Genomic DNA, 16,584 nt, shown 5'->3' on the forward strand with positions numbered 1-16,584 from the left:
TCCTGTCACAACACCGGGCCTGCTCGGAGGTTACTTCAGAGAAACAAAATAACCTTAGAACAACATGGACACTTCCTCAGACGGTGGGCGTGAGAAAACACTGAGCTACGTTGATCCTCAGAGCTGCTCTGATACTGATCAGGAAAAATTGTTTAGAACAAAAAATTACAGGCCGGGAAGAACTTTTCAGTAAATCTGAAAAGATCAAAACCAGGAGGTTAATCTCTATTACAGTGTAATACTTTACTACTTCCATATGTTATATAGGGGAAATATAGTTCATATAATTATTTCCACAAATGTAGGGTCTACTGATTAGCCACTAAACGTGACCACACACATCAGTATATTCACCCAAAATGGGCATCTACAGTAGACGAGCCCTTTACAGATGAATCTTGTACACTTGTCAACCTGTGGCTACATTAAACACAGAGAATAGACAAACAGCTTGGACAAAAACAGGAATAGCTTTTGTTTTTATTTATAAATGACAGAAATTCAGTAAAGAAAAAAAAACACTCAATAGAATAAATCACAGCTGCCAGAAATGTACATCTATGATAGAAGTATTGTGATGAAAGTTTGTTATTGCAGGTTGTGCTTATGGCTATTGTTTATAAATGCAAATCTAGCGATGTATGCTTTCTGAATTCATTCTATACTTTAAGAATTCACTCTCATGTAATGATGCAAGAGAAATGCATTTACACAAATAAATGAACTGTACAGTTAATACACTATACCAGGGGGGTTACTGACAGACAATACATTTCTAGAGCTTGTGGTCAAGCACCGTTTTGACCACACTGCACAGGCATGACCATGAACCTCGAGGGGGGGGGGGTCGTTCCACCAATTCATTGCCTTTTGAGTAGTGTAACTTGGTGAAACAAAACAAACATTTTGTTTCACCTAATTTAAAATGTCTGTCATAAAGAGCACATGTTCAACTTAATAAAAAAAAATATGTTTTCCCATCTCAAGAGGTTAAAACCCTGTTACAAATCACCATAACAGGGTTGACGGCTTTATCTTAAATCATCCATAAATCCCCTTGTGACAGGGGGAGGCAATTGAATGCTAGCTTCACAATTTTAAAAATGTATCGTTAAAACATTTATAGCATTTATAGCCTGTCTATCTATGGGTAACAGCGTTGATGTGTTTTGCTAGAACTGCTCAGTGTTTTGCTAGAACCAGCTCGCCTGCTTTTACACAGTTTGACTATTAGATGTTCAGTGTTTTAAAAAAACTTTTTTTTTTTTAAGATATAATTAAATTTTAAAAAAGGGAATTGTTTACCATATTGAATTGAGTTCACGTTATTGGGCTCACCTTAAGAGGGACATTTTTGTTTTTAAATCTTAAAATGAATCACTAATCCCATGAAATAAATAACCTTTATTCATATAAAAGAAAAATCGGATTTATTGAATTTTCTATGTGGTCTACATTAAAGGGAACTTTATTTAATATAGCAGACTTTTAAATTCTATCCTTGTGCACAGTTTCTACTTAAAATATCAAAGGGACGCAAAAGGCACTGATTTTGTGGTACGACCCAGAGGCATGTTAGGTTCTGAGTGAAGGGGATTGCCATTGCGTGACATCAGTGAGGACCTGATCTGTTTAAAGCATTTTAAACAAGATTATAGTAATGCACAGGATGCTCATTCTTAGGACAGCCCACCTACCTAGTGCCAATGGAGGGTGGAAAATACACAGTACACAGAAAATACACAGTCAAGGTGTTATTGTAAAAATATGTACAGATGCAATATTTACAGAATATTTTAAAAGGTATTAAAAGTTGAACATGGCATAACAGATTGTTGAGTAAAATGTTTTTTTGAAAATTGTACAATTCACATGATATAGAAAAAACTAGTGAAATAAGTTTCACCCATTAGTGTTGTCTATTCCACCTAAGTTATTGTAAAATGTATATTTTCTTAACAATCCATTACAATGTATTATGATATCATGCTGTAAAAGCCATCATAGTGGCAACGTTAATGTTCAGGCACAAAGTATCCATTAATAACTTTATCCCACAGGACACACTGAGTCTTATCCATCTTAAAGAAATATACGACATCTCTTTGTACCTTGAATGCCCTCTGTAATAAGCTGACTTTAGCAGAGAGCCCATATTTAAGTGTCACAGTCAAAGGATGGGGCAGTGCTGCCCACAGGAGAAGTAGAGCATCTCTAGTGCATCTGGCTCCTGTGGAATTTTCTTGACATCTGTCTGACCTTTGCCAGACTGACCTTTGCCAGGCTGGACCACCACAACCTTTCCACCTCCCGGGCCTTCTATCAGAGGGTGCACTTTATTATCTGGCATCTTGAAGTCAGTAGGGGAGAAATCTGGCAGGGTTCCATTCTTCTCAGCCCACAACTTGGGTTCCTCTGCATTGTCTTTACTGTCCTTCGAGATGTCACCCATGTCACTGCCCTTGCTGACAGAACTTAGGTCATCCTGGTACGGGTCTGAGTCACAGCCATGAGGCAGGTTGAAATAGGTGCACTTTGCCACAAAAGGTTTCACAGTCTTCACCATGTCCTCCCGATCGGTGTGGCCGAAAAGGGAGTATGGAACATCTTCTTTTGCATCTTTGCACTCATCTTCCGTTAACGCAGATGTGTTCTTGTAAATATTAATAGGCTCTGAGACAGACTTTCTGATCACGCACTCTCTGAGGAGCCACCTGTTTTCTTCTATCGGGACACAGTCTCCAGGCCCGACCTGTGTATTGAAGGCGATACACCGCGTTGGCTCACTGTATGTGTCAAAAGAGCTTGTGGCATTGAAGTATGATAAGTCCAACATTACTTTGGTCCGTGCATTATGGAATGGGGAAAGGCTGATCTTACCAGGAAATTCTCTGGACTTTGGTCTTGGGACAGATATTGGCTGACTTTCACTGGCAAGGACTTTTTCATTTGCATCTTTCTTCCCATAAAGCCTTTCAATAGTTCTCCTGACAAAGCCTTTCGTGATGGATTTCTTCACAGAATCATCCTCACCACTGGACATCTCAGTTGACGTCAGTGATCGATGACTACCATCAGAAGTCCCTGGCCTGTTGTCAGACAGATCTGAGCTGTTTGGGCTGGTTAGTCTTGTTTGTCCATACTGAATGTCCACAATGCTTTTTGCCATAAACATTTCCTTTATCTTCTTGACCCTATTTCCCTCAGGCTCTCTAGTTATACAGCCATCATAGCTAAATGCTAGCGAGGAGGATTGTGGAGCTGGGGGGGACATGACTACCGTTTCTGATGTATTTATAGGCCACGTTGTCCTTTTACAAGGGTGCACAGGAGCGTTGTCTTGCTCTTTGACATCCTTAACAACATAATTGGTTGTTTGCATCTCAGATGCTTCCTCCACAAGCTCGGCTTGTTCCTTAGATAGATGGGATACGCTTGTTAAATCATCGCCATCTGAGAAAGCGGGAACCTTTATGTGGGCAAACGGTCTGATGCCAGTTGTCTCTACTGTAATGCTTTTCCTTTGCTCTACATCAGCAATCTTCTTATCCAGTAGTTTTACTCGCTCTGCTACAGATGGCAATGGTTCCTCAAAGCGGTTGATTGTTTTTGCCTCAGTCGTTTCGCAATTCGTATCCTCCTCAAACGGCTGTTTCTCTACGACGCTTTCCTCATACTCTGCATAACTCTCATCCTCTGTATATGGCTCATCCTTTACGCCAACATGTTCTGCCTCAGAGCTAGGCAGCTTTTCTTCACAGCATACTTGCTTCTTCTCTGTGCCACGCCGATTATCCTCAACGTTGGCTTCTTCTACAGTATCAGACTGTTGTTCAAAGCTAACATGCTGCTCACTATCCTTTCCGCTGTCCTTATCCATCCTGTCATCGCTAGAATGCTGTTTGACCAAGCTAGGCTTCATTTCTATGACAGTAGACACTATTTCATTTTCAGTCGTCTGCTTCATCCATAAGTGAGTTTGCTCATCCTTCATGTTAATGTGTGCATTTGCATTGGGAAGGTTGTCTGCACGGTTTTCCTCTTCCTCGTCTAAGGTAGCCCGGTCGTCTTCAGGGGTATACTCTCTTTCCTCTCTACTAACCTGCATCTCTATACATTTAACCCCTTTCTCCTCGTGACTTGGTTGGTTCTCAGTGTGACATTCGAGCTCTTCCTCTAAGCTAGCCTGATCTTCTTCAAGACTAGACATGTTTTCCTCACTGCTAACCTTTACATCTGTACATTTAACCCCTTTCGCCTCGTGACGTGGTTGGTTCTCAGTGTGACATTCGAGCTCTTCCTCTAAGCTAGCCTGATCTTCTTCAAGACTAGACATGTTTTCCTCACTGCTAACCTTTACATCTGTACATTTAACCCCTTTCTCCTCGTGACTTGGTTGGTTCTCAGTGTGACATTCGAGCTCTTCCTCTAAGCTAGCCTGATCTTCTTCAAGACTAGACATGTTTTCCTCACTGCTAACCTTTACATCTGTACATTTAACCCCTTTCTCCTCGTGACTTGGTTGGTTCTCAGTGTGACATTCGAGCTCTTCCTCTAAGCTAGCCTGATCTTCTTCAAGACTAGACATGTTTTCCTCGCTGCTAACCTTTACATCTGTACATTTAACCTCAGGCTCTTCGTGGGTTGGTTTGCTCGCATCATGACGTTCCTCTTCATCTGAGCTAGCCTGGTCTTCTTTAGGGGTGGACTTTCCGTTCTCACTGCTATCCTGCAGGTCCAAGCATTTGACCTCTGGGTCCTCATGGTTTTGGCCTATGTGACACTCACATTCCTCCTCTGAGCTAGCCTGCTCCTCAGGGGTGGACTCTCTTTCCTCACGGCTAACCTGCATCCCACAATAGCTTGGCTGATCATCTATGTGACATTGTTGCTCTTCCTTCATCCATTCCTCCTCCACACACTTACTTTCTGACTCCACGTGGCTAATTTGGTCCTCAACATGACATTTATGTTCTTCCTCTGAGCTAGCCTGGTCGTTTTCTACGCTTTCCTTACAGCTGACCTGCAGCTCCATAGATGTAACCTCCTGCCCCACATGACTTGGTGGGTTCTCAATGTAGTATTCTTGCTCTTTCTTCAAGCTTTCTTCCTCCTCCACATAGCCTGCTTGTATGTCCCCATCCTTCTCTCTAGCCTCCACAGAACAGGCTGGCTTGTCCAAATAGCCATCATGCAATACTAAACTGTAAGCTTGCTCTATCTCTGAGGATGTCTGTTCTTCATCATGGTTAACCTGTTTGTATGTACATTTAGCCTCCTCTTCTTCCCAGTTGTCCTGCTCAAGTTCAGCACCTTCCTTATTTGCTGGCTGTCTGTTTCTGTGGCAAATATAATCCTCTTTAAAGCTGTGTTCTCTTGAGGAGATGTACTGCTCTTGCCTACTGCTTGGGCTCTCTGGGATTGGTGACACTGTATTTTCAGCCACCTCTTTGGGATGGTGAATATTTGTAAATGTTTTAATGATGGATTTAACATCAACAGTAGCCTCTTTATTAAGCACATTATCTTTTTCAGCCTCTTCCTTAGGGACTGCGGTTGAATTGGCATTTACCCTTCCCTCTGGGGATGACTCCACTTTTTCATTAGCTTTTTTAGAAATGTTTATTTCATTACCATCCATGCTCATGCTCATGCTCATGCTCATGCTCACCCCTGTTGAAAGGGCTGCCAATGCTTCCTTGACCTTTTCTGGCACATCAAGCTCATTTATTAGCTCATCGATATCCAGTGCTTTTTCTTTAATGTTGTAGTCCTCCACTGGGTGTGTCTCAAACAAGAGATCATGCTCTGAACTGTTCGGCGCTGAGCTGCGACTTCTGACTTTGTCATTGAGTTCCTGGAAGCCCTTCCAACTTTGCAGCAGTTGTGAGGAAGTAGACTTTTGCAAATCTGACAGGCTAGCTTTCAACTCCTCTGCATCCTCTATGTTGGCAATTTCTCTCAGAGACTCTATCATTTTCAAAGCCTCAGCACAGCTTACACTGTTTGCATTCAATTCAGGTATGTTCCAGTTCGTGAAGCTTTCCTTTAAGGTAATAACAGATAAGAATGCCAGGAGAGCTTTGGAGGATGACCCAAATGTAGAGGCCACATGGGAGGAGAAATCAGGTAAGCTGTTTGACTTTTCAAGACAAGATGGACGATTGTTGTGTGTGATTTGTCTAATTGACCGAATTGAGAAACAGAGCTTCTCTAGCACAGGTTTCATGTCTGGCTGGGGAGGTAGTTGTTCTCTGTATGATGGTATCCGTGCTTTTGTTAGAGGCTCCTCTGCTGTTACTTTTGTACTGTCTCCCTGATCTGAATTGCTCAGGTTATCATCACCATTTGTCTCTTCGTGATTCACCAAAGCGGGACTGGGAGGTGTTGGTTTCTTCTTCATGGAGGAATTGAGATGTACTGGCGTTGACTTAGGCGATAATGGCGTTTGGCGGCTTTTCCTTGGTAGAGGTGTCCTTTTCAAGGTGGGACTTACTGGGCACGGTTCGATTTCCAGAGAGTGATTTCTAGATACTGGCTTTTTTTTTGCCTTGAGTCTCGTAGGTGGTGACACTATTTCCAAAGTCTGAGAATATGGTGACAGTCTATTTGTCAATGTGCGATTACTAGGTACTGGTATCTTTTCTGAAGAGAGATTACTGGGAGCTGACTTATTCCTCGTCATCAGAGTGGGTAAATTTGTTCTTTCAGGTGAAAAATTGTTGCGCAATTGTGTTTTCAAAGAGATATGTCTTGGTAGTGGTGTCCTTCCTGGTTGAGGACTGCTAGATAATTGGGTATTTTCTGAAGTGGAGTCACTGGGTAAGGAAGACTCATTTGGTGGCGGTGTCTCTTCCAATGAGTGGCTGTTCGGTAGTTGTGTTTTGTCTACTGTGATTTGGACAGGGTTTGATAACTGTGCCTTCTCCAAAGTAGGATTACTGGACAATGAAGACTTATCCACTGACAATCTTCTGAGTGATAGTTGCTTTTCTAGGGAGACATTACTGATCAATCGTGTCTTCTTCGTTGGGAGTTTAGGTGATGATGTTTCTCTCAGAGTGGAGTGGTTGAACAATGTTGTTTTTTCCAATACATGGCCAGTGGGTGATAGATCCTCCTCTGATAGGGGGGAGATTGATAAGGCTCTTTCATCTGATGTGCGATTAGTAGGTGATGTCGAGATGTAACATGAGGGACTACTAGCTAATGAAGCCTCATTTAAGACATTGTTGGATATTAAGGTTTTAGCAGGATGTGATGTCTTGTCAGATGAGAGACCATTGGAGATTTGTGCCTTATCCACCAACACCTTTTCCACAGTAGGATCACTGGATATTGAAGACTTTTCAGCTGAGGCTTTCCTGAATGATAGTTGCTTTTCCAGGGAGAGATTACTGAGCAATCGTGTCTTTTTTGTTGCGAGTTTAGGCGATGGTGGTTCTTTCAGAGTGGAGTGGTTGAACAATGTCTTTTCAAATACATGGCCAGTCGTTGACGGAGCCTCGTCTGATGAAGGACTGCTTGATAAGGGTTGTTCTTCATCACCTAAACTACTAGGTGATGAACACATTAAATATGAGGGACTGCTAACTACTGAAGACCCATCTGAGACTTTGTTGGACAATGGCGTCTTCTCTGTTTGTGTTTTAGCAGGCAGTGGCGTCTTCTCTGTTTGTGTTTTAGCAGGCAGTGGTGTCTTCTCTGTTTGTGTTTTAGCAGGCAGTGGTGTCTTCTCTGTTTGTGTTTTAGCAGGCAGTGGTGTCTTCTCTGTTTGTGTTTTAGCAGGCAGTGGTGTCTTCTCTGTTTGTGTTTTAGCAGGCAGTGGTGTCTTCTCTGTTTGTGTTTTAGCAGGCAGTGGTGTCTTCTCTGTTTGTGTTTTAGCAGGCAGTGGTGTCTTCTCAGGCGAGAGACAGTTTGAGACTGGGATCTTCTCTTTTATGGAGCTATTTGGTACTGATGTATTTTCCAATGACAGATCATTTGGGATTGGTAGCTTCTCTACTGAGATCTTGATGGGCATTGATGTTTGTTCCAACGAAGGACTGGCAGAGGGTGATGACTTTTCTACCGAGATTATTGCAGGAAGAAAGACAGAGAAACCATTGGAGAGAGGTGGATTTTCAGCTGAGGGATTAGTGGGCAACCTTTCCTGTATAGTATCAATGTGTAATGGGGTAGAAGGACATGGTAATGTTGTGTTTTCCATAGTCAGGTTTGTCTGTGTTGCTATATTTTCAAATGTTCTATTTGGAAATGCTGCTGTTACCAAAGATGGACTACTTGGTATGTGTGTTTTTTCTTTCAAAAAACAAGACTCATCTTCTTCAATGTCCATTTCACAATTGATTTCTGACACATCTGGAATAATGTCCCCCTCAGTTTCTACCTGAGACATTGTTGGTGTCTCCACATTTTGAGTTTCCTCCACTGGGTCTGGGTAAACAGTTGGGAGGGCTTTCTCTAGCCAGTTCACAACATATTCATTGATATTAGAAGAGGACGAAAGGAGTGCAGGCAGTGACAAATCATGACACTCTTTCGCAATCCTTCTCTCCTCGTGCACGGACCTCTGCCTTTTCAGTGTTGCCTTCACCTGGGCCTCCGTAGGAAATGAAACGTGCAATGATTTCTTCTTTCCTGAAACTGACGTTTCATTTCCATTTTCACTAACATTTAGTTCTTTCACTGACGATTCCTTTGGGTTTTCAATATTTAATTTGATTTCCTTTCCTTTTAGTTTATTTTTCATTACACTTCTGGCAGGTTTTGGTCCATAAATTTTCCTTATCGATGCATTGCGGCTAAACCCCCCAGTTTTCACTCTTTTATTGTTTTCAGGACCATTTGCACTACTCTCTTTACGTCTTTTGTCTGGTGTTGTACTCTTACGAACCTGGTACTTTCTCAACTTGGGCTTTGAGAACCTTTTCTTGACTTTCTTTACAGCTTTAGTGGTGGAATTGTCTTTGCTTGCTTCAGAGACCAACTTTGGGGTCTCGTTGTCTTTGGCGGGCTTGGAGAGACTGGTTTTATGGACATTTAGTACCCCGTTTCTTAGGACAGATCCTCCAGCCTTAAAAGTGGGTATGGTGAAGGCAGATGACAGAGACTGGTCAGCCCTCCGCACGCTGATTGACTCTGAGGCTGCAGAGAGTCTTTCCAGCTCCATCTCGAAGTCATTACTAGAGGAGAAGTGGGCTGTTTCCGAGGTGGCTGGTCTCCCATACATCAGGCCATACGTGGACACACCCTGGACACTGTACTGGCTGTTAGCAAGGAAATTGTCCTGACAGGTCTGCTGCTCGTATATCTGCATTACACTTTCTCTGACTTCCTCCTCGCCATTTTGGATCTGTAAGATCTCTGCCGCCCCTGATTTAAAAGTGGATTGAGTCTTATTGTAATTGTTGATATCCATAGAGCCAACTCTCCTTGGTTTAGGGACTGGCCTGCTGCTGCATTGTCTGACCATGCAGTACTCCTCTTTGACCTCTCCATTCTTAGTTGTCTCTCTGTAGGAGTATGATCCCACAATGTTCTCCTGAATCTCATCTCCTGATGGTGTGTTGATGTTCTCCAATGAGGCCTGCTTCTGTCTGGATCTCCTGGGTCCTGGGGTAGGAGCCCTCCTGAGAGAGACCTCACTGACATGTATTTTAGAATTATCCGCATCATCTCCTTCCACACTGGTAAGTCCACTGGCCTCTGGAGACATATCATCCTCATCATCATGATCATCCTTTTTAGCATTGTACCCATTGATGGTGCCCATGGCGTTGGGTTGTGTTGGTGGTAGGGCATTGGACTCAGGAGATCTGATCTCCAGCTCAGACTCAGCCACACTGAGCTGGCTGGCCACACTGGACCTGGTCAGGGTGGTGGTCCAGTGGATGGTCTCCTCCTCCTTGATGGTCAGTCGTACCTTCATCTCCACCGTCATGCTGCCATCCTGGTTCACCCGAAAGGACTTCTCAATGTCATCATCACCGGGCATACAGTTGTCGGGCTCTTCATGTCCGTTGTAGGTGTCGGCGTCCGTTTCGGCAACTGACTCCAGAAAATGGCCAGCCTCCAGCACCACAGATCCCGTGTTGTTACTGGGGAGGTCACACTGACTTCCTGCAACGGAGTGGTGTATCTGATTCACAAAGTATCTCTCTGACGATGAGGAGAAAAGATGTGATTTGCTGCTGGACACGGACTTCATTTTCCCTTTGGAGTGGATCAAAGGAGAGAATGTGAAAAACGATGGATGGACATTTTTTGGAGGCAAAGATGTTTCAGCAGGTCATCAAATCCCCCAGAAGCAAGAAGAAAAAGAGAAGAAAAACATTAGTTAGAAAACCAGATCCACTGTCCACACTGTTCTTACTGCATCATGACGGGCTGCATATGAAGAGAGTAGGTCTATGTAGGTCATCCATGGTATTATGGATGAAACTAAGGTCTCAGCACTTTCCCACTGCTTATCCCGTAAAGGTGCGTAGACAGGGAGGGGATAGATTACTGCTAGACAGACAGCACTGTAGATGTGACATACATTCATGTCTAACAGTGCATCTTCATATTCTCAAAGTAATGCGAAACATGGCAGTTAAAAGGGAAATGCTGTCAAAATTCTATTTAAAACATCAAGGCAAAAAAAATACAAAATGTTGAGTGAACATAGCTAATTAGACTTACGGGGTGCCGGTTGTTTTAGTCTTTTAGATGCCATTCGTCTGGCAGGAAGCCATGTTGGAGCAGAAGATCTCTGTGTCTTGTAGTTTCCAGACTTAAAGGCCTCCCGACCGGCAGCTACTACAATACCAGAGCATAGAATCAGAGCAGGGAGCCCATCCACCTGCAGACAGACAAATTAAATATTTTTTATTGTACTCTAATAGTAGTGGAATTACATTTTGCTGGGAAAAACGGCATCTATTAATTATTAAAATAGCCCACTTGTAAAATCCTGCCTTAAAGCTAATACTTTATTTATCCAAATTATTTTCATCAAATACCTAGTACCTAAATCATGTAGGTACCTAAATTATGTGCAATTTGCTAAAAAAATAGAAGTAGAAGAGTTTAAATTATCAAGTAAATTGTTTGTAATTGATAAATTGATAATGCAATAAATATTGGACACCAAGGCTAAATCAATCTCAGGACACATTAAAAAAAAGGTGAACTTTCTGAGGTCCCTAGAAACAATAATAATATAATAATAATAATAATAATAATAATAATATAATAATAATAATAATAATAATAATAATAATAATAATATATAATAATAATAATATATGCCATTTAGCAGACGCTTTTATCCAAAGCGACTTACAGTCATGTGTGCATACATTCTACGTATGGGTGGTCCCGGGGATCGAACCCACTACCCTGGCGTTACAAGCGCCATGCTCTACCAACTGAGCTACAGAAGGAACAGTATCCCAGAATGCCTCCTCAGTTAATATGATTAACAATTAAGGAGCTTAGGACTTTCTCTTTCTCTGGCTGTTATGTGTCAGTCAGGCAACATGCTGCCAATCAGTTAAGGCTGGGTCACCTCCAGTCATGACGTGAGAGCATCACAGGATAATACCAATGTTGAGTGAGGTAAGAGTTGAGAGCCTGAACCTCTAAAGGAGAGGCACACGTGTTTGGTTACAGTATCAGCTGTGGTGTCCTGCTCTAACTGGAGCTTGAGGTTGAACATATGAAAGAAGTGTTACTGAACAATAACAAGCAAATCTGAAATTATTATTATTATTAGCAGTAACTGTAGTGTCCATAGGCATGGAGAGAGCACTTACCCTTCTTCCATCCGGTGTGTGTAGTTTGACCACAGGAAAGTGCATCAACTCGGACACGTAATCCAGCAGCGCCTCAAAGGTGGGAGTGGTCCTCTTCTGTAGCATCATATTGTGCTTGACACTTGGGTCCCCATTCCGAAACACCATTAGCCTCTTAGGTGTGCGCACAGTCACAGGTTTTCTTTTGCGCATGGGCCTGCCAGGGTTCTGTTTGGCCAGTTGCAAGGCCCGACGGCGGGCGCTCATGGGCCTGGCATGGTACCAGGGTGGAAGCTTCTTACTGGCTGCTGCCATGTTGATGGGTTTGACCTTCCGCTGGTCTGAGCAGATGTAGGCCTTCCCATCCTCCAGTTCATCTAGTGTGTGCACCGCATGGACACCCCGCGGGGTGGTGATGTTCCTCACTCCGAACGGCAGGGGGACCTTCTTGGAGAGGCTGTCCAGGAGGGCATCGAAGGTCTTGAAGGTGCGGCTGTTGATGGCCATGCGCAGGCAACTGAACTGAGGGTCACCGCTCTTGTAGAAGCAGACGTGCTTGGAGGCGATGGGGTCTGTGATATAGGGGTGACGTGACGTGGTCACTGTGTGCCCACTCCCCGAGGACTGGTCCTGGGGGGGCCTTCTTGGACCCACCTCACTCATTATGGCTGGTTAATAGGCTATGGAGGGAAAGGGATGAATGACAGTTGGTCATTTAATTAGAAGAAATCATGGTTAACAGTAGATTGATTATTGTCAAATCACATTTTATTTGAAAATCTTACTTACAAGCCCTTAACCAATAATGCCATTTTAAGAAAATACCAACAAAAAAAACTAAGAAATAAAACTAACAAATAATTAAAGAGCAGCAGTAAAATAACAATAGCGAGGCTATATACAGGGGGTACCTGTACAGAGTCAGTGTGCAGGGTCATCTGTTAGTCAAGGTAATTGAGGTAATATGTACATGTAGGATGAGTTATTAAAGTGACAATGTATAGATAATAACCAGAGAGTAGCAGCAGTGTGAAAAAGAGAGGGGGGGGGCAATGCAAATAGTCTGGGTAGCCATTTGATTAGATGTTCAGGAGTCTAATGGCTTGGGGTAGAAGCTGTTTAAGAAGCCTTTTGGACCTAGACTTGGCGCTCCGGTACCGCTTGCCGTGCGGTAGCAGAGAGAACAGTCTATGACTAGTGTGGCTGGAGACTTTGACAAGTTTTAGGGTCTTCCTCTGACACCGCCTGGTATAGAGGTCCTAGATGGCAGGAAGCTTGGCCCGAGTGATGTACTGGGCCATACACACTACCCTCTTTAGAACCTTGCAGACGGAGGCCGAGCAGTTGCTATACCAGCCAGTGATGCAACCAGTATGCTATTGATGGTGCAGCTGTAGAACTTTTGAGGACCTGAGGACCCATGTCAAATATTTTCAGTCTTTTTAGGCTTTGTCATCATGCCCTCTTCACGACTGTCCATGATAGTTCATTGGTGATGTGGACACCAATGAACATGAAGCTCTCTACCTGCTCCACTGCAGCCCCGTCGATGAGAATGTGCTTTTCCTGTAGTCCACAATCATCTCCTTTGTCTTGATCACATTGAGGGATAGGTTGTTGTCCTGGCACCACACGGCCATGTCTCACCTCCTCCCTATAGGCTTTCTCATCGTTGTTGGTGATCAGACCCACCACTGTTGTGTCATCTGCAAACTTGATGATGGTGTTTGAGTCGTGCCTGGCTAGCAGTCATGAGTGAACAGGGAGTACAGGTACAGGAAGAGACTGAGCACGCACCCCTGAGGGGCCCCCGTGTTGAGGATCAGCGTGGCGGATGTGTTGTTACCTACCCTTACCACCTGGGGGTGGCCCGTCAGGAAGTCCAGGATCCAGTTGCAAAGGGAGGTGTTTAGTCCCAGGGTCCTTATCTTATTGATTAGCTTTGAAGGCACTATGGTGTTGAACTTTGAGCTGTAGTCAATGAATAGCATTCTCACATAGGTGTTCCTTTTGTCCAGGTGGGAAATGGTAGTGTTGAGTGCAATAGAGATTGCATCACCTGTAGATCTGTTGGGGCGGTTTGGAAATTGGAGTGGGTCTAGGGTTTCTGGGATAACAGTGTTGATGTGAGCTATGACCAGCCTTTCAAAGCACTTCATGGCTACAGATGTGAGTGCTACAGGTCGGTAGACATTTAGGAAGGTTACCTTAGTGTTCTTGGGCACAGGGACTATGGTGGTCTGCTTGAAACATGTTGGTATTACAGACTCAGTCAGGGACAGGTTGAAAATGTCAGTGGAGACACTTGTCAGTTGGTCAGCGCATGTTCGGAGTACACGTCCTGGTAATCCACCTGGCCCTGCGGCCTTGTGAATGTTGACCTGTTTAAAGGGGCGGCAGGGTAGCCTAGTGGTTAGAGTGTTGGACTAGTAACCGAAAGGTTGCAAGTTCGAATCCCCGAGCTGACAAGGTACACATCTGTCGTTCTGCCCCTGAACAGGCAGTTAGCCCACTGTTCCTAGGCCGTCATTGAAAATAAGAATTTGTTCTTAACTGACTTGCCTAGTAAAATAAAGGTAAAATAAAATAAAAAAATTAAACATTGGCTAAGGAGAGTGTGATCACACAGTCATCCGGAACAGCTGATGCTCTCATGCATGCTTCAGTGTTACTTGCCTTGAAGCGATCATACAAGTAATTTAGCTCGTCTGGTAGGCTCGTGTCATTGGGCAGATCGCGGCTGTGCTTCCCTTTGTAGTCTGTAGGAGTTTGCCAGCCCTGCCACATCCAACGAGCATTGGAGCTGGTGCAGTACGATTCAATCTTAGTCCTGTATTGACTTTTTGCCTGTTTGATGGTTTGTCGAAGGGCATATCAGGATTTTTTATAAGCTTCCGGGTTAGAGTCCTGCTCCATGAAAGCGGCAGCTCTACTCTTTAGCTCAATGCGGATGTTTTCTGTAATCCATGGATTCTAGTGAAGCCAGTGACTGATGTGGTGTACTCCTCAATGCCACCGGAAGAATCCCAGAATATACTCCAGTCTGTGCTAGCAAAACAGTCCTGTAGCTTAGCAGCTGCTTCATCTGACCACTTTCTTATTAACCGAGTCACTGGTGCTTCCTGCTTTAGTTTTTGCTTCCATATTAATTTAGTCCGTCTATGACAAAAAAAAAATGTTTTTTTTTGTTTAAAATCTATTGGCTACAAATCGATTTCTGAATGTGCTATAACAACAAAAACCACTCTCTCCTGCTGCGTTTCGATAAGTAAGGATTCCAGGCATATGCGTTGTTAGTGGCTGGGACGTAGGGTTCAGCCAGGAGTTGATGGACAGTCGGAAGATCAAATTAAATGGTAGGAGGGACATCCCAGCTTCAAGTGGTGTCAGATTTCACATCCTGCTTCACACAGGCAGAAGAGACATACTGCTGTGTCCGTGAGAATCAGGGCTACCGCTCAATGCAAGCCATTTCAATTTATAATAAAAAATGTTGGTTGGAACCAGAACAGGGGGCTTTACACCTAAGAGGTTTTAAAGTGCTGTGAAAATTTTTTCAAAATGAGTAATACATCATACAAGTGGGAGGTAATGCAACAATGATCTTTCCTTATGTACTTGAATGAGTAGGCTATTTCAATTATTTTTTAAAGTATATATAAGTATATATTTTTTTGTCTATTATACCTTCTTCTTTACGAAAGAAGAAGTGAACACATGATGATTATGATTACAGACTTAATACAAGAGACAGGCCCCATTCGCAATGCTCATTACACATAAAGGACATCAACAAAATCACATTTTCCTCGTTAGGCCTAAGTGTTTACTGGTCCGATTAAACTGGTAACAGATTGAGTGACGTCTTGAGGGCATATGTTGTTTACTTCAAGGGACATGGTGTTATCAGGCTTAACAGACTACTACCAGACTACAACAAACTACAACAATGAATAAAACAACATTGTATTCATTATATAAGATTCTTTGCTATTTCAGGCTATTGGATAATATTAAAGTAGTTGAAAATAGTTTAGTCTCTTTGATCCAATTTCTGATCAGGAATTTGTACAAATAAACATTTGTGCCGATAGTGTAACTATTTATCACATAGGCCCTTTCATTTCTATCACTAAATATTATTGTAAAGTAACATTGCCGACACTGTTATATGGTAGAAACATACAACTTTATCTATATTTTATCTACAAGGTTATCTATGTGTTACCTACAAAGTAGCTAGGCTAAAGGTAGATTAATTTGAACAGAGGTATGTGCGACAGCTCAACTCCTCTCATCGACAATACAACTAAAACAAAAGTAAATGAACATTTCATTAACATAAAAGATTGAGTAAACTCACCTAATATCCCATGATAAAAATGTCAGTTGGTGTATCCACAAAAGTATCGGCAAAATGTTGTCCCATGCTCTGCATTATGGCTACTGTTGGCCAGCTCTGTGCTGGGAGCTAAGGGTTATTTAGGGAGGCAACATCATGATTAATTTGCTTAATCTTTGCTCAAAGATAATCTCCCCTAGAACAGTGTTGTGTGTGAAGAGAGTGACTGTGTGTGATAGGCCTATACACTGCCCAGATCAAAGAATATAATTAATTCAGCTGTCATTCATTGTTTCCAGGAAGTAATTTTGAGAGATTCCCACCTGAGGAGATAATGTACTATACTTTTTGAAAAATAAATAAATAAATTAGGGGCTAGATCAGCTTTAATATTGCATATAGATTGTAGCTTCCATCAATGTAATTGTCTGCGTCATCTCCAATCACCCATATATTTTTGGG

General features: G+C 42.8%; 1 protein-coding gene across 1 annotated transcript; it reads right to left on the bottom strand.

Moving 5' to 3' along the window:
- Positions 1-460: 460 nt before the first annotated feature.
- LOC124039773 lies at positions 461-16,230 on the bottom strand. Its single transcript, XM_046356133.1, has 4 exons — positions 16,144-16,230; positions 11,802-12,460; positions 10,687-10,846; positions 461-10,215 (listed from the first exon to the last, which is right to left on the bottom strand). The coding sequence occupies exons 2-4, from the start codon at positions 12,441-12,443 to the stop codon at positions 2,171-2,173; spliced, it is 8,847 nt and encodes a 2,948-aa protein (XP_046212089.1). The 5' UTR covers positions 12,444-12,460; positions 16,144-16,230; the 3' UTR covers positions 461-2,170.
- Between the last annotated feature and the right edge of the window lie 354 nt (positions 16,231-16,584).

This window comes from Oncorhynchus gorbuscha, linkage group LG07 (assembly GCF_021184085.1).
Source record: "Oncorhynchus gorbuscha isolate QuinsamMale2020 ecotype Even-year linkage group LG07, OgorEven_v1.0, whole genome shotgun sequence".
NCBI lineage: Eukaryota > Metazoa > Chordata > Actinopteri > Salmoniformes > Salmonidae > Oncorhynchus > Oncorhynchus gorbuscha.